General features: G+C 47.3%; 1 protein-coding gene across 1 annotated transcript in view; it reads right to left on the minus strand.

Moving 5' to 3' along the window:
• Positions 1-20,879, minus strand: part of C20H16orf95 (chromosome 20 C16orf95 homolog) — a 62,203-nt gene that overhangs the window by 35,634 nt on the left and 5,690 nt on the right. The window contains 5 exon segments of the mRNA XM_067718422.1: positions 9,205-9,327; positions 14,455-14,668; positions 17,458-17,494; positions 18,379-18,407; positions 18,410-18,524. Of these exon segments, the coding sequence (XP_067574523.1) occupies positions 9,205-9,327; positions 14,455-14,668; positions 17,458-17,494; positions 18,379-18,407; positions 18,410-18,524 (518 nt within the window).

A 20,879-nucleotide genomic window follows, 5' to 3' on the forward strand; every position in this document is an offset into this window, starting at 1 on the left:
CCATTTTGCATGGGAGAAACGTGACTCAACTTAGAAGGGGGAACTGCTTGAGGAAAGGAGGTGATGTGAAAGCCCAGGGCATGTCTGGGTGGAGCCAGCATATCTTTGAGGCTGACATATTGGATGTTCCATGCCCCGTAGGCTATCTTCCCAGCCCACCATTCTGCACCATTCTTCTGCAGCAGCCAGCTGTGCACAGATGCAGTCCAGCAGTAGTGTACTTCACTGCACTGTGCGTGCCTTGCTTTCTGCCCAGCTTCTCTGCCTACTGCCTCCAGAAGCCCGTCCTGTCATGGAAGAGCCAAAGACATATCACCCTGTGGGACTGCCCTCCACCAACGAGAGATCAGAGCCAGTGGGTAAACATTCACCCCTTCGGGCTCAGTGAACAATCGCTAGGCTCATTCTACATACTTCCTCGGAAAACCCCGACAGAATCAAGCCCAATCGCCCACTGCATGGGTTAGCAGCAGCCCTGACTGGGCTCAAAACCGCCTCACGCCTCTTCCCCCAAAGAATCGGTTTGCTCAATGACCAACTTAACTTTCAGAATTTACCAAATTTAACAATTTACCAAAATTTTGTTTATTTATTTATAACATTTAAAGTGATTTGTGTTGGGTGGAACAGTGTTAATACATTTTGAAGATTCTGCAAAGCTTTAGGTAACTAATTTTTATTTTGTCTTCATGATAGCATTTTAAGGAACATGCAGCTGCAACTCTCCAGCAAGAGGGAGAAGGTAACCAGGAGACGAGCACACAGAACAGCCTGGGCTGATGATCCCAGGCGGGCAGTAGGAGACAGAGTGAGGTGGTGGGGAGGAGGCTGCCCCAAACCCTACATCCTGGCCCCACCATCTTCCTCAACCCTAACGATCCTTCCAGGTTGGGAGCCTGCGCTCTGGGCGGCTGCCGGGTTTAAGTATCAGCAACAATTCCTGAAAGCTGTGCAGCCTTGGGCAAATAACTTCAGTTTCCATAAGCTCCTCGATAAAAGGGGGAAACTTCCCAACCCTCCACCCCACCCCCACCCCCCCACCCCGGCCAGAGGACTTCAGAGGGGGTGAGATAAGACGGCATGTGTTCAGCCCACAGTGCAGCAAAAGTATGATAAACAAGGGATGCTTTAATCATTGCTCTGGCCACAAATATTGCCTAAGGAGCTCCTGCAATTCTGAAGACGTAGCTGGAAGATACAAGATTCCTCTTGGCTACAGATGTGGTCACTTTTTAAGAGACACTGACTCGTGTACGAACCTTCCTGCACCACCTCTTCCCCAAGCCCTGGGCCAAGCACTGAGAACATCGCACACAATACTGCCCTCCAGAGGCTTCCAGGCGGGACACAGCAGGGAGAGGGGCACAGGGAAGAGGAGCAGCATCCACAAGAAAGGGACTCTGAAAGGGAGAAGCGCAGGTAGGGAGGGCTCTCCTGGCAGACAGAGTGAGAGGAGCAAAGTAAAGGAAGCTGGAAATAAAAACTAGGGGACCAGTCTGGCTGGGGTGGGGGCCGGAAAAGCCTGTGGCAGATGGGGTTTCACAGGTCGTAGGTCTCAGATGACTGAGGACTTTACCTACCAATAGAAAAAAAATCTATTCTTGCAATCAATGAAAGACTTCCTTTAGGGGGATGGAAATTTTTCCTTTGAAACTCCAAATTTTAATTTGCATCACTGGCACAGATATACATTACCCATTTAAGGAAACAGTTTCTGAACTCCTGAATCCTGCAGAAATTCTCCTGGGTATGTAGATCTTGGTTCTCCCTATTTGTCACCTCTGTGAAATTGCACTCAATCCTGCTCTAGCCCCAAATGCCTCTGAATAAATCTCACAGAATGCTGTGGTTGCCAGAACCCAATACGGATTACTTGATCTGGTGAACACTAACAAATTAGGAGAAGGGTGTGACCTGTGGCATGAGACAGTGAACCTCTGAGTGGACAGCACTTGGCAAACCCCTGCCTTGCTGAAAAACAGTGACTCCTCTAAAAGGAAACTTACAGAGACTTCCCTGGTGGTGCAGTGGTTAAGAATCTGCCTGCGAATGCAGGGGACACGGGTTCAAGCCCTGGTCCGGGAAGATCCCACATGCTGCGGAGCAACTAAGCCCGTGCAACACAACTACTGAGCCTGCGCTCTAGAGCCCATGAGCCACAACTACTGAGCCCGCATGCCACAACTACTGAAGCCCATGTGCCTAGAGCCTGTGCTCCACAACAAGAGAAGCCACCACAATGAGAAGCCAGCGCACTGCAACAAAGAGTAGCCCCTGCTTGCCCCAACTAGAGAAAGCCCGTGTGCAGCAACAAAGACCCAACACAGCCAAAAACTAATTAATTAATTAATTTTTTTTAAAAAAAGGAAACTTACAGCTGCGGGAGCGAGAAACAGTCCCTTATCTTAGTTTTGTCACCTGTAAAATGGGAATGACAACTGTGACCTACCTCAGAGCTGTTCTAAGGAATAAGTGCAATATTCATGTGGCACAGTTAATATAGTGTCTGCGACATATGAAGCATTCAATAAATGGTACCTAGCTATGTTTACATCATCATCATCACCATCACCACTATGACCACCCTATAGCTAAGTGTGCCTAGATGGTAGCAACACCCCACTCCATAATCCAACATTCAAACACAGATTCCCCTCCTGGACATGGGGGTAGAATGCTCAAATGCGAAACATTCTGGGACTGAAGGCAGATACTCAGCATGCATCATCACCCCTCTCTACTCCCATTCCTGCAACAGACATTGCTAGTTGATCACAGAACTCAGATGCAGTCTCCTCCTCATTCTTGACACACCACTCAGACCCACCAACAGATCAGAATTGGCCCAGGAGATGAAATATATCTACCCACTGAGACGTCCATGCCACTAGAGGCAATGGGCTTAAATTGTAAGAAGTAATTGGGCTGCCATCTGTTAAGGGACAGGCTGAATGGATTCCTGATTAGCCAGCAGAACTTTAGCTCAGGGTCCAAGGTTTTAAAAGCAAATCCAGGTTCACTCAAAAAGTATGAGAAATGCAGTAAGATATCCGGAATTGAGTCCCAGGACATTAATGGGAAAGTTGGTGAAATTTGAATACCATCTACAGTTTACTTAAGAGCAATGTTCCTTAGTTTTGGCAAATCTAAAGTTATTACAAAATTAAAACTTTATTTAAAAATTAGTCTGACTGACACAGGAATAGCCAGGACCTGAAACCCAGCTAGCTGCTTCACCTGGAAGACAAGGTGACCAAAGCTTCAATCCCCAGAGCTAACCTGGAATAAACATGTCATGTAACCATGACAACCGTAAGTGCCCGATTTTCTAGGATCTTCCCAATTTCCAATATTCAGATATGATACCGACTAACACTGATAGGTATAAACCTTCCTGTATAATTTTTGGTTTCCCTTCATGGAATACTCTTCAAAACAAACAATTTATTTGACTATCTTTTAAGATTTTTTTTCTCATAAATTCATACATCTGAGAAAAAAATTTTGTCAGTCTGTAGGTCTCAATTTTTCTTTGTTTGATAACATGATCACAGTCTATAGAACCTCAGTGCCTTCAAGCTCTGAGGCTCTGTCCCTTCACATCTGTTCCATTCACTACTCACCCCTTTGGAAGGAGACATCCCTGGGTTGAACCCACACTCACTCAGTGACCAGCTGTGTGACCTTGGGCAAATCACTATACCTCTCTGAGCGCCTCCATTACCTCACCTGTTAAAGGAAGGCTGGATTAAGACCATGCATGTAAAAAGCCTGTGGAACAGGTAGAGGTGGGAAACAGTGAATAGTAGCTATCACCATTGTTGGCACTCAGAAAATATCAGTTCACTTCCCTTCCTCTTTCCCACCACAGAAAAGCAAAACGTTCTGATGTAATCATTAGTAATTGCAGCAAAGAAGGCTTGTCTAGCTCATTTCATAGAAGCATCTTCTCACATCCTACATTCCTGAGCACATTCATGATCATCTTCCCACCTGATAGGTGGGTATTAACTGAGTGAACATCTCCAACTCTTACTAGATCCAAGATACTTTCCTGCAGGAAGAATCAACCAAGTAGATGGCCAAGGCTGCAGTCATAAAGGCTCTACAGGAGCAGAAGGATCTTCAGCCAGGTTCACTCAAGTGGCTTTTGAGGCCGAGGTTCCTTACCATGTGGCCTCTCCATAGGGGTGCTCAGGACATGGCTGCCAGCTTCCACAAAGGAAAGGATCCAAGAGAGAAGGGGAGAGGGCAGGGAGAGAGACAGAGAGACAGACAGAAAGACAGAGAGACAAAGAGACAGAGAGATGGAGGAAGAAGGGCAGTGGTGGTGGGGGGGATTCACAAGAATGTGAATTCCAGGAGGTGGAACCACTGGGCATCAGGGAGGCTGGCTGTCACGACCTGAGGTTTGTTCCCAAGGACAACGTCTGGGAGCACAGATGGGGGTGCCTATGTCATCCTCCGGGGCATGGTCAAGTGGCTGCCATCAATTAGGACCGAAAGCAATCCTGAAAAGAATGAGAAGGCTGCGACTTGACAGTAAATGGGAAAGGTTGACACTGCTTCTCACTAGCTGCAACACAACTGGCAGGCGTATACCTCAGGCATTAACACCTCCCTTGAGCGAGGGTAATTATTTCAGCACATTAGCAGGCTCGGCCTCATATGCATTTCAGAAACTCAACCAAGAATCAAAGCCAAGAGGTCACCCCTGCAGGTCGTTTTCAGATGGTCTTAAATTTTATTTAAGAAGGAAGAATTTGGGATTGCATAAACAGGGGCCACCTGTGCCCAACCCACCGGGTCATAATCAGCTTCTCTCTCACCTGGGAGTACAGAAACCAGAGAGAAGCTTGAAAACCCCAAGCAAACTTTGGAGTGCTTTGAGGAGAGTGGGAAGGAAAGCAGCTATTTTAATAGGAAAATAAATGAAGTGATAATCTTTTTGTTTTTAATCTTTTCACTGTGTCCAGAGGTAGGAAATTACAACCTGTGGCTTCCTCTCAGGCGAGCCCTTGGAAGCCAGGCCCTCAGGGATGCCCAGGAATCTAGAAGTCACAACAACTCAAGTAGCAAGGAGCAGTTCCAGGGGTCCAGCCTGGTGAGGCTCCTGCACATTTCACATCTGTGCTCTGAGAGGGAACAGAACCAGAGCACTCTACCTCAGTTTCCTCCTGTGTAAAGTGGGGTGAAAATTGTCTATTTCAGAGTACATTTTTATTATTATTGATCATGGCTGTAACTTGGCTACATGTATTGAAGGTTTGCTTGCTCTAGGCCAGGCATTGGGCTAAACCTGTCACCAACACAGCCTCACTTGGCAAGTGAAGAAAAGGGAACTCAGAAAGGTGAAATCACTGGCCTCACCCACTGGCTGGCTGGACACACACACTGACCCCAGGACTGGTGGAATAGAGCAGGCCTCAGCCTGTGATGGGTGGATGGGTGGATTGATGAACGAACGGATTAGCAAATGGAGGAATAGGCCCACTGTACTGGTTGTGACAAGTCCAACTCCTTCCCTTAGAAGAAGTATTGGAAATTTCCATGTGTTTGCTTTCTGCAGTCTGTGAAAATGTTCCACAGGAGAACAAGCTTTGGCTGTGAAATACTTCATCTTTTCCCGAGGAAAAGCAGCACCACTTTTCTCTTTCTTGTAAGTGAGGTAAAACAGTTTACATGGCCCCAACAGATCTAGCACCTTAAGGGTCAGGAGCTGGGGACTTCACCCAAACACATACAACATTAAAGTTCCCCTGAAGTTAATGTTACCACTGTTTTGTGCCCGTGAATAAAGCATTAAACAAATATTGAGCCTGACACACCTCATTACCCAAGGTCGTTAAGCGGCTCAGGAACACCGCAAGCTACATTTGAAGCCAATTAAGAGGCCTCACACTAGGCGCTGGAACCACACGAGTGGCTGGCACATCCCCCAGCACATAGTAGGCACCTCGTAAAACACAGAGAGCAAGTCAACAGGATCCCCCTGCCCTGGAGATTAGCTGATTCCATCAACATGCTCTGTCTCGGATCCCAGCCCACAGGTCCCCAAGGCTGCATGAGACACAAACCACAGCACTCAGAGTTAAGAACAGCTGTGAGCACAAAAAGCAAATGATCTACACCAATGATAAATACCAATGATTCAGGTTTTGTTTTCAATTATTTTTTTATTGTGGTAAAATGCACAAAATTTACCACCTTTGCCACCTTTAAGTATATACTTCAGTGGTATTAAATACATGCGTAATGTGATATTATCACCACCATCTATATCAAGAACACTTTCAACTTCACCAGCTGAAACTATGTGAGGACCCTTGAGATTCCATATGAAATTTAGGATGTGTTTTTCCATTTCTGCAAAAGACATCATTGGCATTTTGATAGGGGTTATGTTGAATCTGTAGATCACTTTGGGTAGTATTGACATCTAAAGAATATGAAGCCTTCCAATCCATGAACATGGGATATCTTTTCAATTACTTGTGTCTTCTTTAACTTCTTTCACCAATGGCTTTAGTTTTCAGTATACATGTCTTTCACCTCCTTGGTTAGCTTTATTCCTAAATATTTTATTTTTTGATGGTACTGTAAATGGAATTGTTTTATTACTTTCCTTTGGGGATTGTTCATAGTTAGTGTACAGAAATGCAAGTGATTTTTGTGTATTGACTTTGCATCCTGCTACTCTGCTGAGATCATTTATTAATTCTAACAATTCTGTGAAATCTTTAGGATTTCCTACATATAAGATCATATGATCTGTGAAGAGAGATCATTTTAATTCTTCCTTTCCAATTTGAATGGCTTTTGTTTCTCTTTCTTGCCTAGTTGCTCTGGCTACCACTTCCAGTACATGTTGAATAAAGTGGTGAAAGCGGGCATCCTTGCCTTGCTCCTGATCTTAGAGAAAAAGCTTTCAATCTTTCACCACTGAGTATGGTGTTAGCTGTGGGGTTTTTATATATGGATTTTACTATGTTGAGATAGTTTCCTTCTATTCCTCATTTGTTGAGCATTTTTATCATGACAGTTGTTTTTATTTAACAAATAATTCCTTGGCACTTATCTGTCAGGAACTGTTTAAACTGCTTTATAATTATTAATTCATTTAACGGCCACAGCACCTTATGAGGTAGAACTATTGTTATCTCCATTTTATAGATGAGGAAACCAAGGCACAGACCAAACACACAGTAAGCTGTAGAACTAGGATTCAAACCAGACCACCCAGCTCAGAGTCCATGTTTGAAATGACCAGGAACCAGAAGAGAGGTCAGCAGGTTGAATATTTATCATATCACAGACACTTTAAACTTACCACATTACCTAATCCTTCCCCAAACTGTATGATGTAGATATCTGTAAACCCATCTTACCCCTGGGAAACTGAGGTACAGACACTTAGGAAACTTGCCCAGGGCCACACTATTAGTGAGAGATAAAGGCTGGGTTTGAATTTAGTATGTTTAGACTATGGAGCCACAGAGCACCCTGACAACTCCTCAGTGGTGGGAGTGGCGAGGAGGAGGTCCTCCAAGGTTCTGCACCAGAAGAACACAGACTGTGGGATCCCGAAGCTGGCCCTCCTAGGCTGTAGAGAGCCTCTAGTACATGATCACTGATGGCAGAAAGATGACCCGGAGACAAGACTTGGGGGAGGGGGGAGGAGAAAGGTGGGTAAGAGGGTGGCAGGAGAAGGAAGGAGAGGAAATGAGGAAATGGGAGAGGAGAAGAGGGAGGAAGTGGTGGCTGGGGGGTGGTGGTGGTAATGACACCAGAACCCATTTTTATTGCTATAGCACATGTTCAATCATGTAGGAATACCTAAGTATCATTTTAGTGACCAGATCACAGTCTTTCTGCATGGTGTGTATTCTCAACTTTCTGCCATCCAAAAATCCCAGTGGTAGAGAACGTCCCGTTTGCTGGTGCCCTGGATGACCCGGAACATGCAGGTGGCAGGACCCACTGCAGCCAGCCCCCCTTCTGCTTCAGTCTCCATCCTCCCCACCCACACCCACACCCACCCCCCAGGTGATTGCATCCAGCCGCAGGGCTCCAAAACAAGTCAGCTGGGAACTCGGATTTACACCTCTAGCCCAGACCTCACCCTTCCACACAGACTCGGTTCTAACAGCCACGCCAACACCTCCACGTGGCTCCTCTGCAGTGCCCACCACTCCCACTCCTTCCCCCCTGCTCTCCCACCCCAGCCAATCCACCAGTATCTCAGGCTCGTTCCCACCATCCCAGGTCGCAAGGCCACCTCTCCTCAGCCAGTTCTCAGTATGGCCACCAGAGGGAGCGAGTTAGTATCCAACCTGGGGCCACTCAGTCAAGGAGCTTCCAAAGGGTTTTCCTAAGTCAGAATAAACCCTAAGTCCCTCCCATGATGCCAAGGCCTCGGGACTGGACCTGAGCTGACCTCCAGACCTCCATTCCTGACCACAGTCCACTTCATTCTCCACTCTAGCCACAGTGGGCTCCTGAACTTCTTCACACTCCCTGCATGTCCACCCTCAGAGCCTTCGCACCTGCCACTCCTCTGGCACTCTGTCCCCACACTCGCCCCATTCAATCCTCTGCCCAGGGTCTCCTCTTCAGAGAGGCCCCCAACCCAATCACCACCCGTCCTTTTTCTGCTTCGCCTTTCTTCCTAGCACTGTCACCACCTGACCATCTCTTTGCTTACATATATTTTATTGTCTTTCACTTTCTGTCGAGTCAGACCTGCTTGAGAAGAAAGCAATGTCTACGAAATGGCACATCTCGGTCCCCAATTTTGTCCACTGATGACAACTGGAGGCCCATGAGGGTTGAGGCATTGCCGTCCCAGCTCATAAATGTTAGTGACTCAGGGACCCACACAAGTCAGCATGTGCTGAGTTTTATGCCTGGCTAACTTTCCATGCTTCACACATGCCCTTGGCCATGACCTCAGCCCCCATTACTGGTGCAAGTCCAAGGACATTCCAGTTAAAGATGCCTCGCTCTTTTGTCTTGTTTTGTTTTGTTTTTAGTATGTTGACTGGCATTGTCAGCTGTCCTCAGCTGGAACCACACGGGATGACAAAGGCTATGGACAGACCACTTCCAGCAGAGGCAGTGCAAACACCCGCAAACTTGTAAGGAGCTGCTCACGGCTCAATTAAACAATGCCAATTAAAATGACACAGCAACAGCATGCTTTACCTCTCAGGCTGGCAGAGATTCAAAAGAGGAGGAATGCCTGGTGCAGGTATGGGGAAGGGAGGCCCTTTCACTGCTGTGTGGTAGGGTTGCATCATAGAGGCACTCTGAGAAACATCAATACACCTGTGTCACAGAAATAGCAGGCAGGAGTCACCGCACAACCAGCACTCATGGCACTGCCCTGCGTGCACAGGTCTCTTCAGACACACGTCTACAGTACACACTCCCAAACATATCTGACAATGGAACCCTCTAAGAGCACCAAACATAGTGAATGTTCCGTGGAATGCATTTTGGAAAGAATTGCTATCTGCAAAACTTCCAGCAATAGTGAAGCTGAGATATAGGCTAGGAAGGTATCAGCATTTAAAAGAAACAGAGTTATGGGAGAGATCCTGGTTCTGTGTGGTCTTGTGTGGTCCCTTGTAGTCCCATGTGACGCCATGTGGCCATGGGTGGTCCTGTGCAGCCACAAAAGACCCTCTCTGGGACAACAGTTTCACCTTTTTCAAAAACAGGATAACAATAATTATCTCAGCTTCCAAGAATCAAATGTGAGAATTGTAAGAATTAAATGAGGTCCCAGGAGTAAAAGTATATAATTTAGTACTTTTAAAATCTGTATATCACACGTTTATCTATTCTCAAAATTTTCCAAAGCAAACTGTACTGTTTTTTAAATTAAACTTTTGAGATATTTGTAGATTTACATGAAAGAGAGATCCCATGTCACCCTTCAGTTTGCCCCAACTATAGTCTTGCAAAACTATAATACAATCTCAAAGCAGAACATTGATAAAGTCAAGAGAGAGGATATTTCTTTCACCTCGAGGATGCTTCATGTTGCTCTTGTATAGTCACACCCACATCCCTCCCACCTCACCCTCTCCTGAATCCCTGGTAACCACTACTTTGTTCTCTATTTCTATAATTTTATCACTTCAGGAATGTTATACGGGACAACTGGATATCCACATGCAAAAGAATGAACCCCAACCCCTACCTTCACACCATATACAAAAATTAACTCAAAATACGTCAAAGACCTAAATGTCAGAGCTAAACTATAAATCTTTAGGGAGAAAACATGAGTAAATCTTTGTGACCTTGGATTAGGCAATGATTTCTTAGATATGACCATATATCCTAAAGCACAAGCAACCTAAGAAATAATTGAAAATTGGATTCCACCAAAATTAAAACCTTTTGGACTTCAAAGGATATCATCAAGCAAGTGAAAAGGCAACCAGCAGAAGAGGAGAAAATATTTGCAGAAGATCTATCTGATAAAGATCTAATATCTAAAATATATACAGAACACAAACTCAACAGTGACGCAAAGAAAGAGATAACCAATCAAAATATACGCAATTGGTTTGAACAGACATTTCTCCAAAGAAGCTATACAAATGGCCAATAAGCACATGAAAATACGTTCAGCGTCATTAGCCATTAGGGAAATGCAAATCAAAATCACAATGAAAGGGCTTCCCTGGTGGCGCAGTGGTTGAGAGTCCACCTGCCGATGCAGGGGACGCGGGTTTGTGCCCTGGTCCGGGAGGATCCCACCTGCCGCGGAGCAGCTGGGCCCGTGAGCCATGGCCGCTGAGCCTGCGTGTCCGGAGCCTGTGCTCCGCAACGGGAGAGGCCACAACAGTGAGAAGCCCGCGTACCGCAAAAAAAAAAAATCAGGGCTTCCCTGGTGGCGCAGTGGTTGGGAGTCCGCCTGCCGATGTAGGGGACGCGGGTTCGTGCCCCGGTCTGGGAAGATTCCACATGCCGCGGAGCGGCTGGGCCCGTGAGCCATGGCTGCTGAGCCTGCGCGTCCGGAGCCTGTGCTCCGCAACGGGAGACGTCACGGCAGTGAGAGGTCCACGTACCGCAAAAAAAAAAATCACAATGAGATACCATTTCACACCCACAAGGATGGCTAAAATCAAAACAACGTATAATAACAAGTGTTGGCAAGGACACAGAGAAACCAGAAAGTTTATACCTTGCTGGTGGGAATATGAAATACAAAATGGTGTACAGTTTTCCACCGTGAAAAATTGAGGCAGCTCTTCAAAACATTAAAGAGAGTTACCTATGGCTCAGCACTCCTAGGTACATACCCGAGAGGAATGAAAACATGTTGACACAAAAATCTGTAAACAAATGTTCACAGCAGCATTATTCATAATAGCCAAAAAAGTAGAAACAAAACAATGTCCACCAACTGATGAATGGATAAACAAGATGTGGCATGTCCCTAAACTACAATATTATTCAGCCATAAAAAGGAATGAAGCAGACTTCCTGGGTGGTCCAGTGGTTAAAACTCTGCGCTTCCACTGCAGGGGGCGTTGGTTCAATCCCTGGTCGGGAAACTAAGATCCCACATGCCGCAACGCAGCCAAAAACAAAAAGGAATAATGAAGCACTGACACATGCTACAATGTGGGTGAGCCTTGAAAACATTATGCCAAACAAAAGAAAGCCAGACACAAAGGACACATATTATATGATTCCATTTATATGAAATGTCCAGAGTCGGAAAAGTGAGAAAGTAGGTTACTGGTTTCCAGGGGTGGGGAGAGAAGGGAAGGGGGAGTGAGTGCTTAATAGGTATAGGGTTTCTTTTGGGGGCAAAAAAGGTCTGGAATTAGATAGTAGTGATGATTGCACAACCTTGTAAATACAGCAAAACCCACTAAATCATACACAGTAAAAAGGTGCATTTTATGGTATGTGAATGATATTTCAGTTTTTAAAAATTCAAATTACATGCAATTTTATGTTACTTAAAGTGAGACCCACATGAAACAGGTGCTAAAACCACTTCAGGATCCTCGTCCAGAGGATCTGCTGTCCTTGCAAAGGGAAGAGAGACTCAGTGATGGGCCCCCTCCCACAGGGGCACAAAGGTGAAGAACAAGTCCCACCTTCACAAAGGAAAATCACAGGTTATCATCTTTAAAGTAGCCACTTTAAGAGTTTCACAAATAACATTTATTGACTGTATTCATAATGGAATCCCACCCGCATTCACACAACTCCACTACAACTAAGAATCACCTGATGATAAATAATTTGGATTGACTCTTGGATGTGAATTATATGATCTGAGAAAACGGTGGCTATTACAGACTCTTCCTGATGTGATGGCTTTCGTTAAAGACCTTGAGTATGACTAACATTTGTGTTGATGTTCTTGACAGTAGCTGTTGATTCCAACTTCAAACCTAAACCAACTGGCTAGAAAGCAAAGAGAAAGGCAATTACTAGGAACTGCCCCCCAAACTGAAACCACATTGCCCTTGCAGGGCCTGTTTGGGGAACCTCCGAGGGGTGGAGGGTGAAGGAAACCCCACCACAGAGCGGGATGTACACTTGGTCCCTGAGGAGCCCAGGCAGAAAACAGGGTGCAGCCTTGGCTGGCTCACTTTCCAGCTGTGGGACCTGAGGCGACGCACTCAACCCCCAGAGTCCACTCTCCCTTCTGGAACTCCGAGGAGAATCCCAGCTTTGCAGAACTGTGGAAGGAATCAAATAAAACGAAGGCTACGGCAAGTCCAGCCACAAAGGCCAGTGCTTGACTCATCACTACTCTTCAGGGCTCCCTGTCGGGCAGTTCAGAGCTCACCTGATCTCCTGAGGTCTCTGAAGTTCTAGCAAGTCTCTGCCAGGCCAGCAGATGGGCCAACAGCCTCTCCTGAGATAGGCTGGGTGTGTGCTTTGGGGGATCTCACAGGGCACCCCACATACACCTCAGGCAGGTAAGATATTTCTCCTAAACAGGTGATTGGTGCCTGACCTCTGCCCTAAGATCCTGGCTCTGAAGCAAACACGTCTTATAAAAGCATTAGCAATTTTCCTTTGGCCCACCTGGACCAACTACTTAACACAGACCATCTACAGACAAGTTTCTTTCTTTGCTCTTCCCAGAGTGGGAACCAGGGAGTCCAACTAAATTTGACATCGAGATGGCAAACACAGACAGAAAGATGAAACTTAAAAAAAAAAAAAAAGAAGGAAATCTCACAATGCTGCCCCACTAAGGTTCACAGATCACGCAAAGCTGACGGACCCCCGCCCGGCCCCTTCCTGGGGGCACTCGCCCTAGAGAAGTTGCAACCCAGGTCCATATAGGCACTTGTACGCAGATGTGCATCACAACATCATATGTGACCGCAGGGAGTGCCCAATACTAGGAGAGTGGACAAGCAGGATGCTGAGAGAGGAACTTCCACTTCCAGACAAGATGGTGGGACAAAGACAGGGCTACCTTCCCGTCTGAACAACTAGAAAACTGGGCAGAAGACATCTGAAACTGTTTTCAGATACTGGACACTTTCTAGAACATTCCCCTTACAACTGTGTGGAGGAGACAGACAAAAAGCAAACCAGTCAGTATGTGTAAATTCTAATTGTGCACAGTTACGTGTTGATGTGTATTTGCCTACTTACATACCTGTGTGCGTGTGTTTGCACGTATGTACATACAGGTGTGATAAAAGAAACAGAAAGAAGGGGGCGGATGGGGGTAATGGTTGGGGAGATGGGTAAACTGGGGCAGCGGAGTTTAGAGATGGAGGAGGAGAGCTTTTTCCAAGAAAACTAAAGCAAACAACCAGGTAAGGGGACACCCTGTCTTGAAACTGAAGTCGCCCTGGAGGCTTCCTGGGTGGTGGTAGGGGACTGAGTGGGGTTCCAGGTCAGAAACACAGGCCTGGGCAAGGACAGTGGGTCCGAGGCCAGAGAAAGGGCTTTTCAATATGGAGCCTTGATGGTTGGGGCTGGGCTGGGGGAGAGGGGAGAGGCAGCAGGTCCCCCAAGGGTGCGATGTGCTCAGACCTCAGAAGGCTGGCTAGTCGAGCTGGCTTAAAATCCACTTCCAACCCCAACACAACAGAAATCTGCAGAAACTGGAACCAATGGTCTTTTGGGGGCAGGCGAATTTGGGAACTTGGGAACAGGGAAGAGAGGAGGAAAGAAAAGTGGGTGGTCCCAAGACACCCCACCTCCCCACCATCAGCCCTGGCCCTGGCGTATCTGGATTGCTCTTCCCTTGCATTTTCTGGAAGAAGATACCTGTGTCAGGTGTGAGCAAGAGTCCAGACAATGGTAACAACATAACAGGAATCATGGCCGTGCTCATCTCTCACCCTCTGCTGAGCAACAACCAAGTTCTCCCACATCCTCAACTCAACTAAACCCTGGGAGTGAGATGAGCCCAAGGCCACCACTGCCCCACCCGCACCTGCTCACCGGAGGGCCACGATGACACTCATTAGGGCCTGGAGGACGATCAGGAGGCTGAGGCTGAGGGGCAGGAGGGAGGCCGGGAGGCTTGCTGGCTGCCCTGGGGACAGCGGCGCAGCCTGGTGAAGGGCCTGGAGCTGCTGCCACTTGAGGAGACGGCGCCCTTCACCATCACAGATTCTCCAGCGGTTGTACCCAGAGCGCACGTCCAGGGGGACTTCTAGGCAGAGAAAGAGAGTCAGGCCTCAGCGGGGTGTGGGGACAGGATGCTCTCAAGTCTGCACCCATGAGAGAGCCCTCTGGAACCCAGGGCAAGGAAACCAGGTGTCCCAACAAGGCAGGTCACAGCCCAGGGGTGTGCCCACTGAGATGAAGAGAGCACTGCTGTTTGTTTGTTTCTAGGGTGATTGCGGGGCCTCGTGGCTGTGTTTTCGGAGTCTTTATCTTTTAGAGCTGCCTACTGAAATATTTATGAATGAAATGATATGGTAGTTAGCTGGGATATGCTCCACATTAATCTTTTTCTTTTTCATTTTTTTCATTTTTTTTTTTTTTTTTTTTGGAGGTGGGGATGGAGTGGGTGAAGCACATATGAAACCACATCTACCAGGAGCTGATCATGGCTATAGATGAGAGACGGGAACTTGGGCTTTAGTGGAGTATTTGAAATTTCCCATAATAAGAAGTTAACAACAACCACATCCACAAACAGAATTCAAACATCTCCATCTCCTTGATGCTCTTTAGCTTTTTCAAGACCTGCTTTTGTCACATGTGACCCTCTTGATGTTATATCTGTTATTTACTTTATTACACAATTAATATGTTACTACTAGAAAATGTACACTCTAATTATACTAATATAAAATGCGCTCAATATAAAGTATATTTTCCTTATAAAAAATTCTACCACAAAAGCATAAAGAGGAAAAGCACATGAGCCCTCTATTTACAAGGAAAATACAAGATCAGAAACACAGATTTTCCCTTTAAAATGGAAATCAGCTGGATTTGAGGCCAAGGGAAGCATCCCATATTTTTAATCACTCTGTACAAAGCTCAGCTCAAGGAAAGAAGGATCCCTATCTTCCTGGCAGCAGTGAGACTCGCTCTCTCACTCCTGTCCTATGAACACCTTCTGGCTTGAATGGGTTTGAGGCTTGAAACATTAACATAAATCACCTGAACTATAAAACAATGGCTGGAGTAAAAATTAATACTGGTTTTTAACAACGTATCAGTGGATGCATTCTTCAACAATAAACTGACTGAACTTTTAGACTTTCTTAAAGATGCAGAGTGTTCAAAGCCAAAAACAACCAATAAAAATAAGCCCATAAATCGGTGATTATAGGGTGAGAAGAGTACTTTCTCAGGTGGTTCTCGTTCTCCTGCCTGTTTTTTGTTTTTTCGTTTTTGTTTGTTTTTTGTTTTTGATGAAGTGATTTCTGGCTCTTCCACCTGAAGCTTGAGGCAACGTATTGCTACCTGTTTTGCTCATCATGCACCCCACCAAGAGCCTCTCTTTGCTGGGCCTGACCTGCCCCCTTCCCCACCCACAGGGGTTACCTGTGACTGTCAGCTGAGACAAATGATAACAGCCTTCACCTAAGCACCATCAGAGCTTTCATTTTTAAAACTGACATTAATGGAGTCCTATTGCCTGGGCTACAATGACTTCTTTTCCTACACTGCAATGTGCGTGGGAGTCCATTTCATCATCCCTAACAGTTGCGAACTCTAGGCAGCTGGTGCCACATTTCAAATGCACCCCCATTCATGTCCATCCTCCAACTGAGAGACACTTAGGTTGCTTCCAGTTTTTTGCCAAGGAAATCACTGCCGCAGACAGACGTGCGTGGAGTGTCTACACGTATTACCCAGATGTGGGCTTGTTGGATTAAAGATTGTGCACGTTATAAAATTTGATCGATACCTCCAAACCTCCCGCCAAAGGCCGTGACAATTCGTGCTCCTCCTAACTGTGCTACTTTTATAATCAAGAAAAAACTAGGTATCTTCTGCATGAAGAGGTAGGCGTGTGGGATAGTGGCTGCTCGTTTCCCAAGCACTCTCCCCCTTAGCTGAGTGCCCCTGGGCGGGCCTCTCAAATCACCTGCACATCACAGGAACCCCATGTCAGACATCCAACCTCTCGGTACCTGTCCAGTCCCTCCTTCACAGAGTCCATCAAGGGGACTCACTATGCCCTCTGGCCCCAGCACGAAAAGGGGAGGGTGTGATCTGAGCCAACAAATCGTCCACTCCTTTGCTCACATGCAATGCAGAGAAAGCACACGTGTCGGCTATCTGCAAGGGAGAGCACCTCCGCTCATTTTAGAGACAAAGAAAGTAAAGGTGCGGGTGGAGACACCACCTCCTGGTGCACCATGACTGAGCACGTGAGTACATGCATACATCATGCCGCAGATATATGGATATGCGAACACACCTTGTCATGACTACACTGCACTGTGAACATATGAACATGCGAGTATGTGCTATGCCTGTCATGAACATATGAACGTATGAATATACTGTATGATGAATATATGCATAAATGTGGTGCCATGAACATATAACGTGTCATGAATATATGAAAGTAGGAATACATCAACATACAAACATATATACTATATCATAAATACATATTTATACACAACACATACATACACATACCATATCATGAATTATAGAAGAGTAGAGCTTAAAAAACACTTCAGATACCACCTAACCCCAGGTTGCAAATTGGTTTCTTCCTGAGAGCCAATGTTGATAACTGGTAGAGTCTGAGTCTTCTCTGGGTTCACTGGGAAAACATGGGGGATGATTAGTGATGCCTGGTGAGGGTAGGGGTGGGAGAAGTGGTGTGTGCGCCAGTCTGTGGTCTTCTTTGTGTTACACCCATCTGGGGATGACAGAAGTCTCCCCCACCCCATCATGATGTTCATGAGACCCCCGCCTTCCTTGGGGACAGGGAAGGGATGAGACATGTGAGCAATGAGTTACCTGGGATGCCTTTAAAACTCTGCTGCCTTTTCACCACCTAAGATAAAAGATAAGGATGTGGGCAAGCGCTGTCAGCCCCAGCGATCCACCAAGAAGGGGTCCCAGTGATTTGGCCTGGAAACCCCCTGGAAGGGGTCCACGGCCAGCTCAGAATGCAAGTTGTGCTCTCCTTTTAAAAAGCCTCTGGGTCTTAATTCTGGGGGCAGCATGCTACTTGATGGCAGAAAACCAGCAGCTGGAATGTGGGTGAGGGCAGAAGGAAGCCTCTTGCTCCAGAAAAGCTTGCTCAGAAAGCAAGGGAGAGAAGTGGCCCTGGAGCTGAGTTGGGCTGGACCTGGCTGACCATCTCCCACCACAGTTGCTGGCCTGGAACCCAGAGCTGTGGAGGTACCAGACAGAGCCAAAGAGTAAGGACAGACACTCGAGCAGTGGTCCTTCCCCAGCACCCTCCCTCCAGGCCTGCCAGGCTGGGGCTACAAGTGCAGAATGCTCAGACAGGCGGAGAGAGCTGAGGGGGAGAGGAGGCAAGGAGAGGGAGGAGGGGTGGGAAGGAAGAGGGAGGGAGGTGAGGGAGGTGGAGAAGAGGGAAGAGGGAGGAGAAGGCAGGAGAGGAGAAGGGGACAGAAGACATGGCCGGAAAGGTGACTGCTGTCACCTTTGTCACCTTTCTGATGGCACCCTCATCAGAAAGCAGTGCACCCCACCCTTCCCAACACCACCAGGACACCTGGCCTGGGCCTGCCCTGAGTACCACTTGCCTCCTGCACTCTGCTGCCCTAGGCCACAGCTTCCAGAGGGCCCCCAGACATCAATGGAGACCACTGTGGGGAAAGAACCCAGCACCCTTTCCCTCATCTCTGGGTCCCTCCTTAGCCCGCCTCTCACTTTCAGGCCTCGCTGCCATGCGAGCCTCCCTCTTACCTTCTTGTGAGACCTCAGGACCTGGGGCCCCAGTAGGGCATCACAGCCTGATCCCTAGGCAGCGGGAGGCGGCCCCCAGAGTGGTGGCATGGGCAGGGGCATGCCTTGGTGGTTTGGGGGACGTAAAACCAGACCATCTTTTGGATCTAACAGAGGAAGGGAAGAGAAGGTCCAAAGCGGGGTAGAGCCAGGCCCCAGACAACCTCAGCCTCGGGGACAGGGCCCTGGAGAGCGCCTCTCCTGTGCCCCGCCCACAGCACACCCCAACAGCCCAGCTGAGGGAACAGGTCCCCATTCCATGATATTCCCAGGAGTGGCTGGCACCCTCACGACCCACCACCTGCATCTCTGCAGTGGGGCATCTGTGTGGTACTGTGGCGGGACACATGGGTGGGAGTTGGGAGGCCTGGCTCTGTCCTGAGCCTGGCAGCCTCCAGGAACAACCCTTAGGCACAACGTTTAGCCTCTCTGAGCCTCAGCATTCTCGGCTAGAGAGAGGGCTCTGCCAGAATCCTGACAACATTGGTCAGAGTCTAAAATGGATAGTCTTTGGTCCAGCAATTGCACTCCTGGGACTGTATCCCAGGAGGACACATGAGCATTTGCTCAAGAACACTCAGTACAGCACTGGCTGTAGTGACCAAATAGCCTGAATGCCTATAATAAGGGACAATAAATAATGGACGTGGGAACAGAGGGAATGGGTGGCCTTTGGAAAGAATGAGGCAGACCTGTCTGTCCTGACACAGAATGAGCATAGAGACACGATATTAAGTGGGAAATGCAGCACCGTATGCTACCATTTACATTTTTTTAAAAGGTGGCGGGGGGGGGGGCTTCCCTGGTGGCGCAGTCGTTGAGAATCTGCCTGCCAATGCAGGGGATACGGGTTTGAGCCCCGGTCTGGGAAGATAGATCCCACGTGCCGCAAAGCAACTAAGCCCGTGCACTACAACTACTGAGCCTGCGCTCTAGAGCCCACGAGCCACAACTACTGAAGCCCACGTGCCACAACTACTGAAACCGGCGCGCCTAGAGCCCGTGCTCCGCAACAAGAGAAGCCACCGCAATGATAAGCCCGTGCACCGCAAGAAAGGGTAGCCCCTGCTCGCCGCAACTAGAGAAAGCACGTGTGCAGCAACAAAGACCCAATGCAGCCAAAAATAAATGAATAAAATATAAATAAATTAAAAAGAAACCAATTTTGCTCATGGGGCAAAGCGGCCAGGCCCCAGGGATCAGCCAGTCCCACTTTGCCAGCAAAGAGTCTTGGTTGTGGGGTTGGGGGGGAGAGTCAACCGGGGCTTCTGAGAATGTTTTATACCTGAGAAGAAAGAGAGAGTGGGAGAGTAAGCCTTTGGAAGACTCCGAAAGACTCACTTTCTGCCATGTGTAACACAGTGTAAAACAGACCCGTGGCCACCATCTAAAAACACTAGAAATGACAGCACAAACACTCTGAGTGGAAGGATGAAGAGAATCTGGGTCCCTGAAGACATCATAAAGCCAAAAAACCAATCCTAGAAGAACCCTCTCTCTACCAAAGACCCTGGTTGAACCCACTGTGGGTCAGTTTTCTGTTTCTTGCACCTAACACTTCCCTGCTGATGGAACAGGAGCCTGAGGAGCAAGCGGAAAGGGGACTGGATATCCAGGCAGGGGCAAGGTCAAGAAGGACCCCAAGAGTTGTGTCAGGGAGTTTGGTCCATATTCTGAGGGAAATGGGTCTCCACGGGGTAGTGACAGGACCAGATATATGGTTTTAAAAGCTCACCAGCTACAGATCAGAAAATGGACAGTCAGAGTTAGAAAGGATGTAGGCAAGGAGACCAGCTGGGAGGCTGGGCAGTCACCCTGGTGAGATGTGCTGGGCACCTTGACTTCTATATTCCTTCCACCCTTACCCCTGACACCCAGCAACAAAACTCAGTGGGGAGAGTGCTGGAATCCGAGCCAGAGACCTAGATTCTAATCCCTGATCTGCTATGGACTGAGTGGGTGATCTTGGACAAGCTCCCGTCCCTCTCTGGACCTCAGTTTGCCCATCTGCTAAAGGGAGATGATAATACTTACTCTGCCCAACTTTCAAATGATACAATGACCAACAGGAGGGACTGAGGCTATCACCTCTGCCTAGAACAATATGACTTAGTCATCTTGATACACTGACCCCTTTGAGAGTCTATTAAAAAACAAGAAACGAGAGATTCCACATTCTACAATCACTACAGAGTCTACTGATATTAAAAGGGCAATAAGGAAATATTATGAACAACATTATGCCAATAAATTCAACAACACTGATATAATGGACAAAGTCCTTGAAAGGTATAAACTACTAAAGCTCACTCATGAAGAAATAGATAAACTAAATAGCTCTGTATCTACGACAGAAATTACATTTGTACTTGAAAACCTCCCCACAAAGGAAGCTATAGGCCCACGTGGCTTCACCAGCAAATTCTACCAAACACACAATGAAGAAATAATACCAATCCTAC

The sequence above is a fragment of the Pseudorca crassidens genome, chromosome 20 (assembly GCF_039906515.1).
Source record: "Pseudorca crassidens isolate mPseCra1 chromosome 20, mPseCra1.hap1, whole genome shotgun sequence".
Classification (NCBI taxonomy): domain Eukaryota; kingdom Metazoa; phylum Chordata; class Mammalia; order Artiodactyla; family Delphinidae; genus Pseudorca; species Pseudorca crassidens.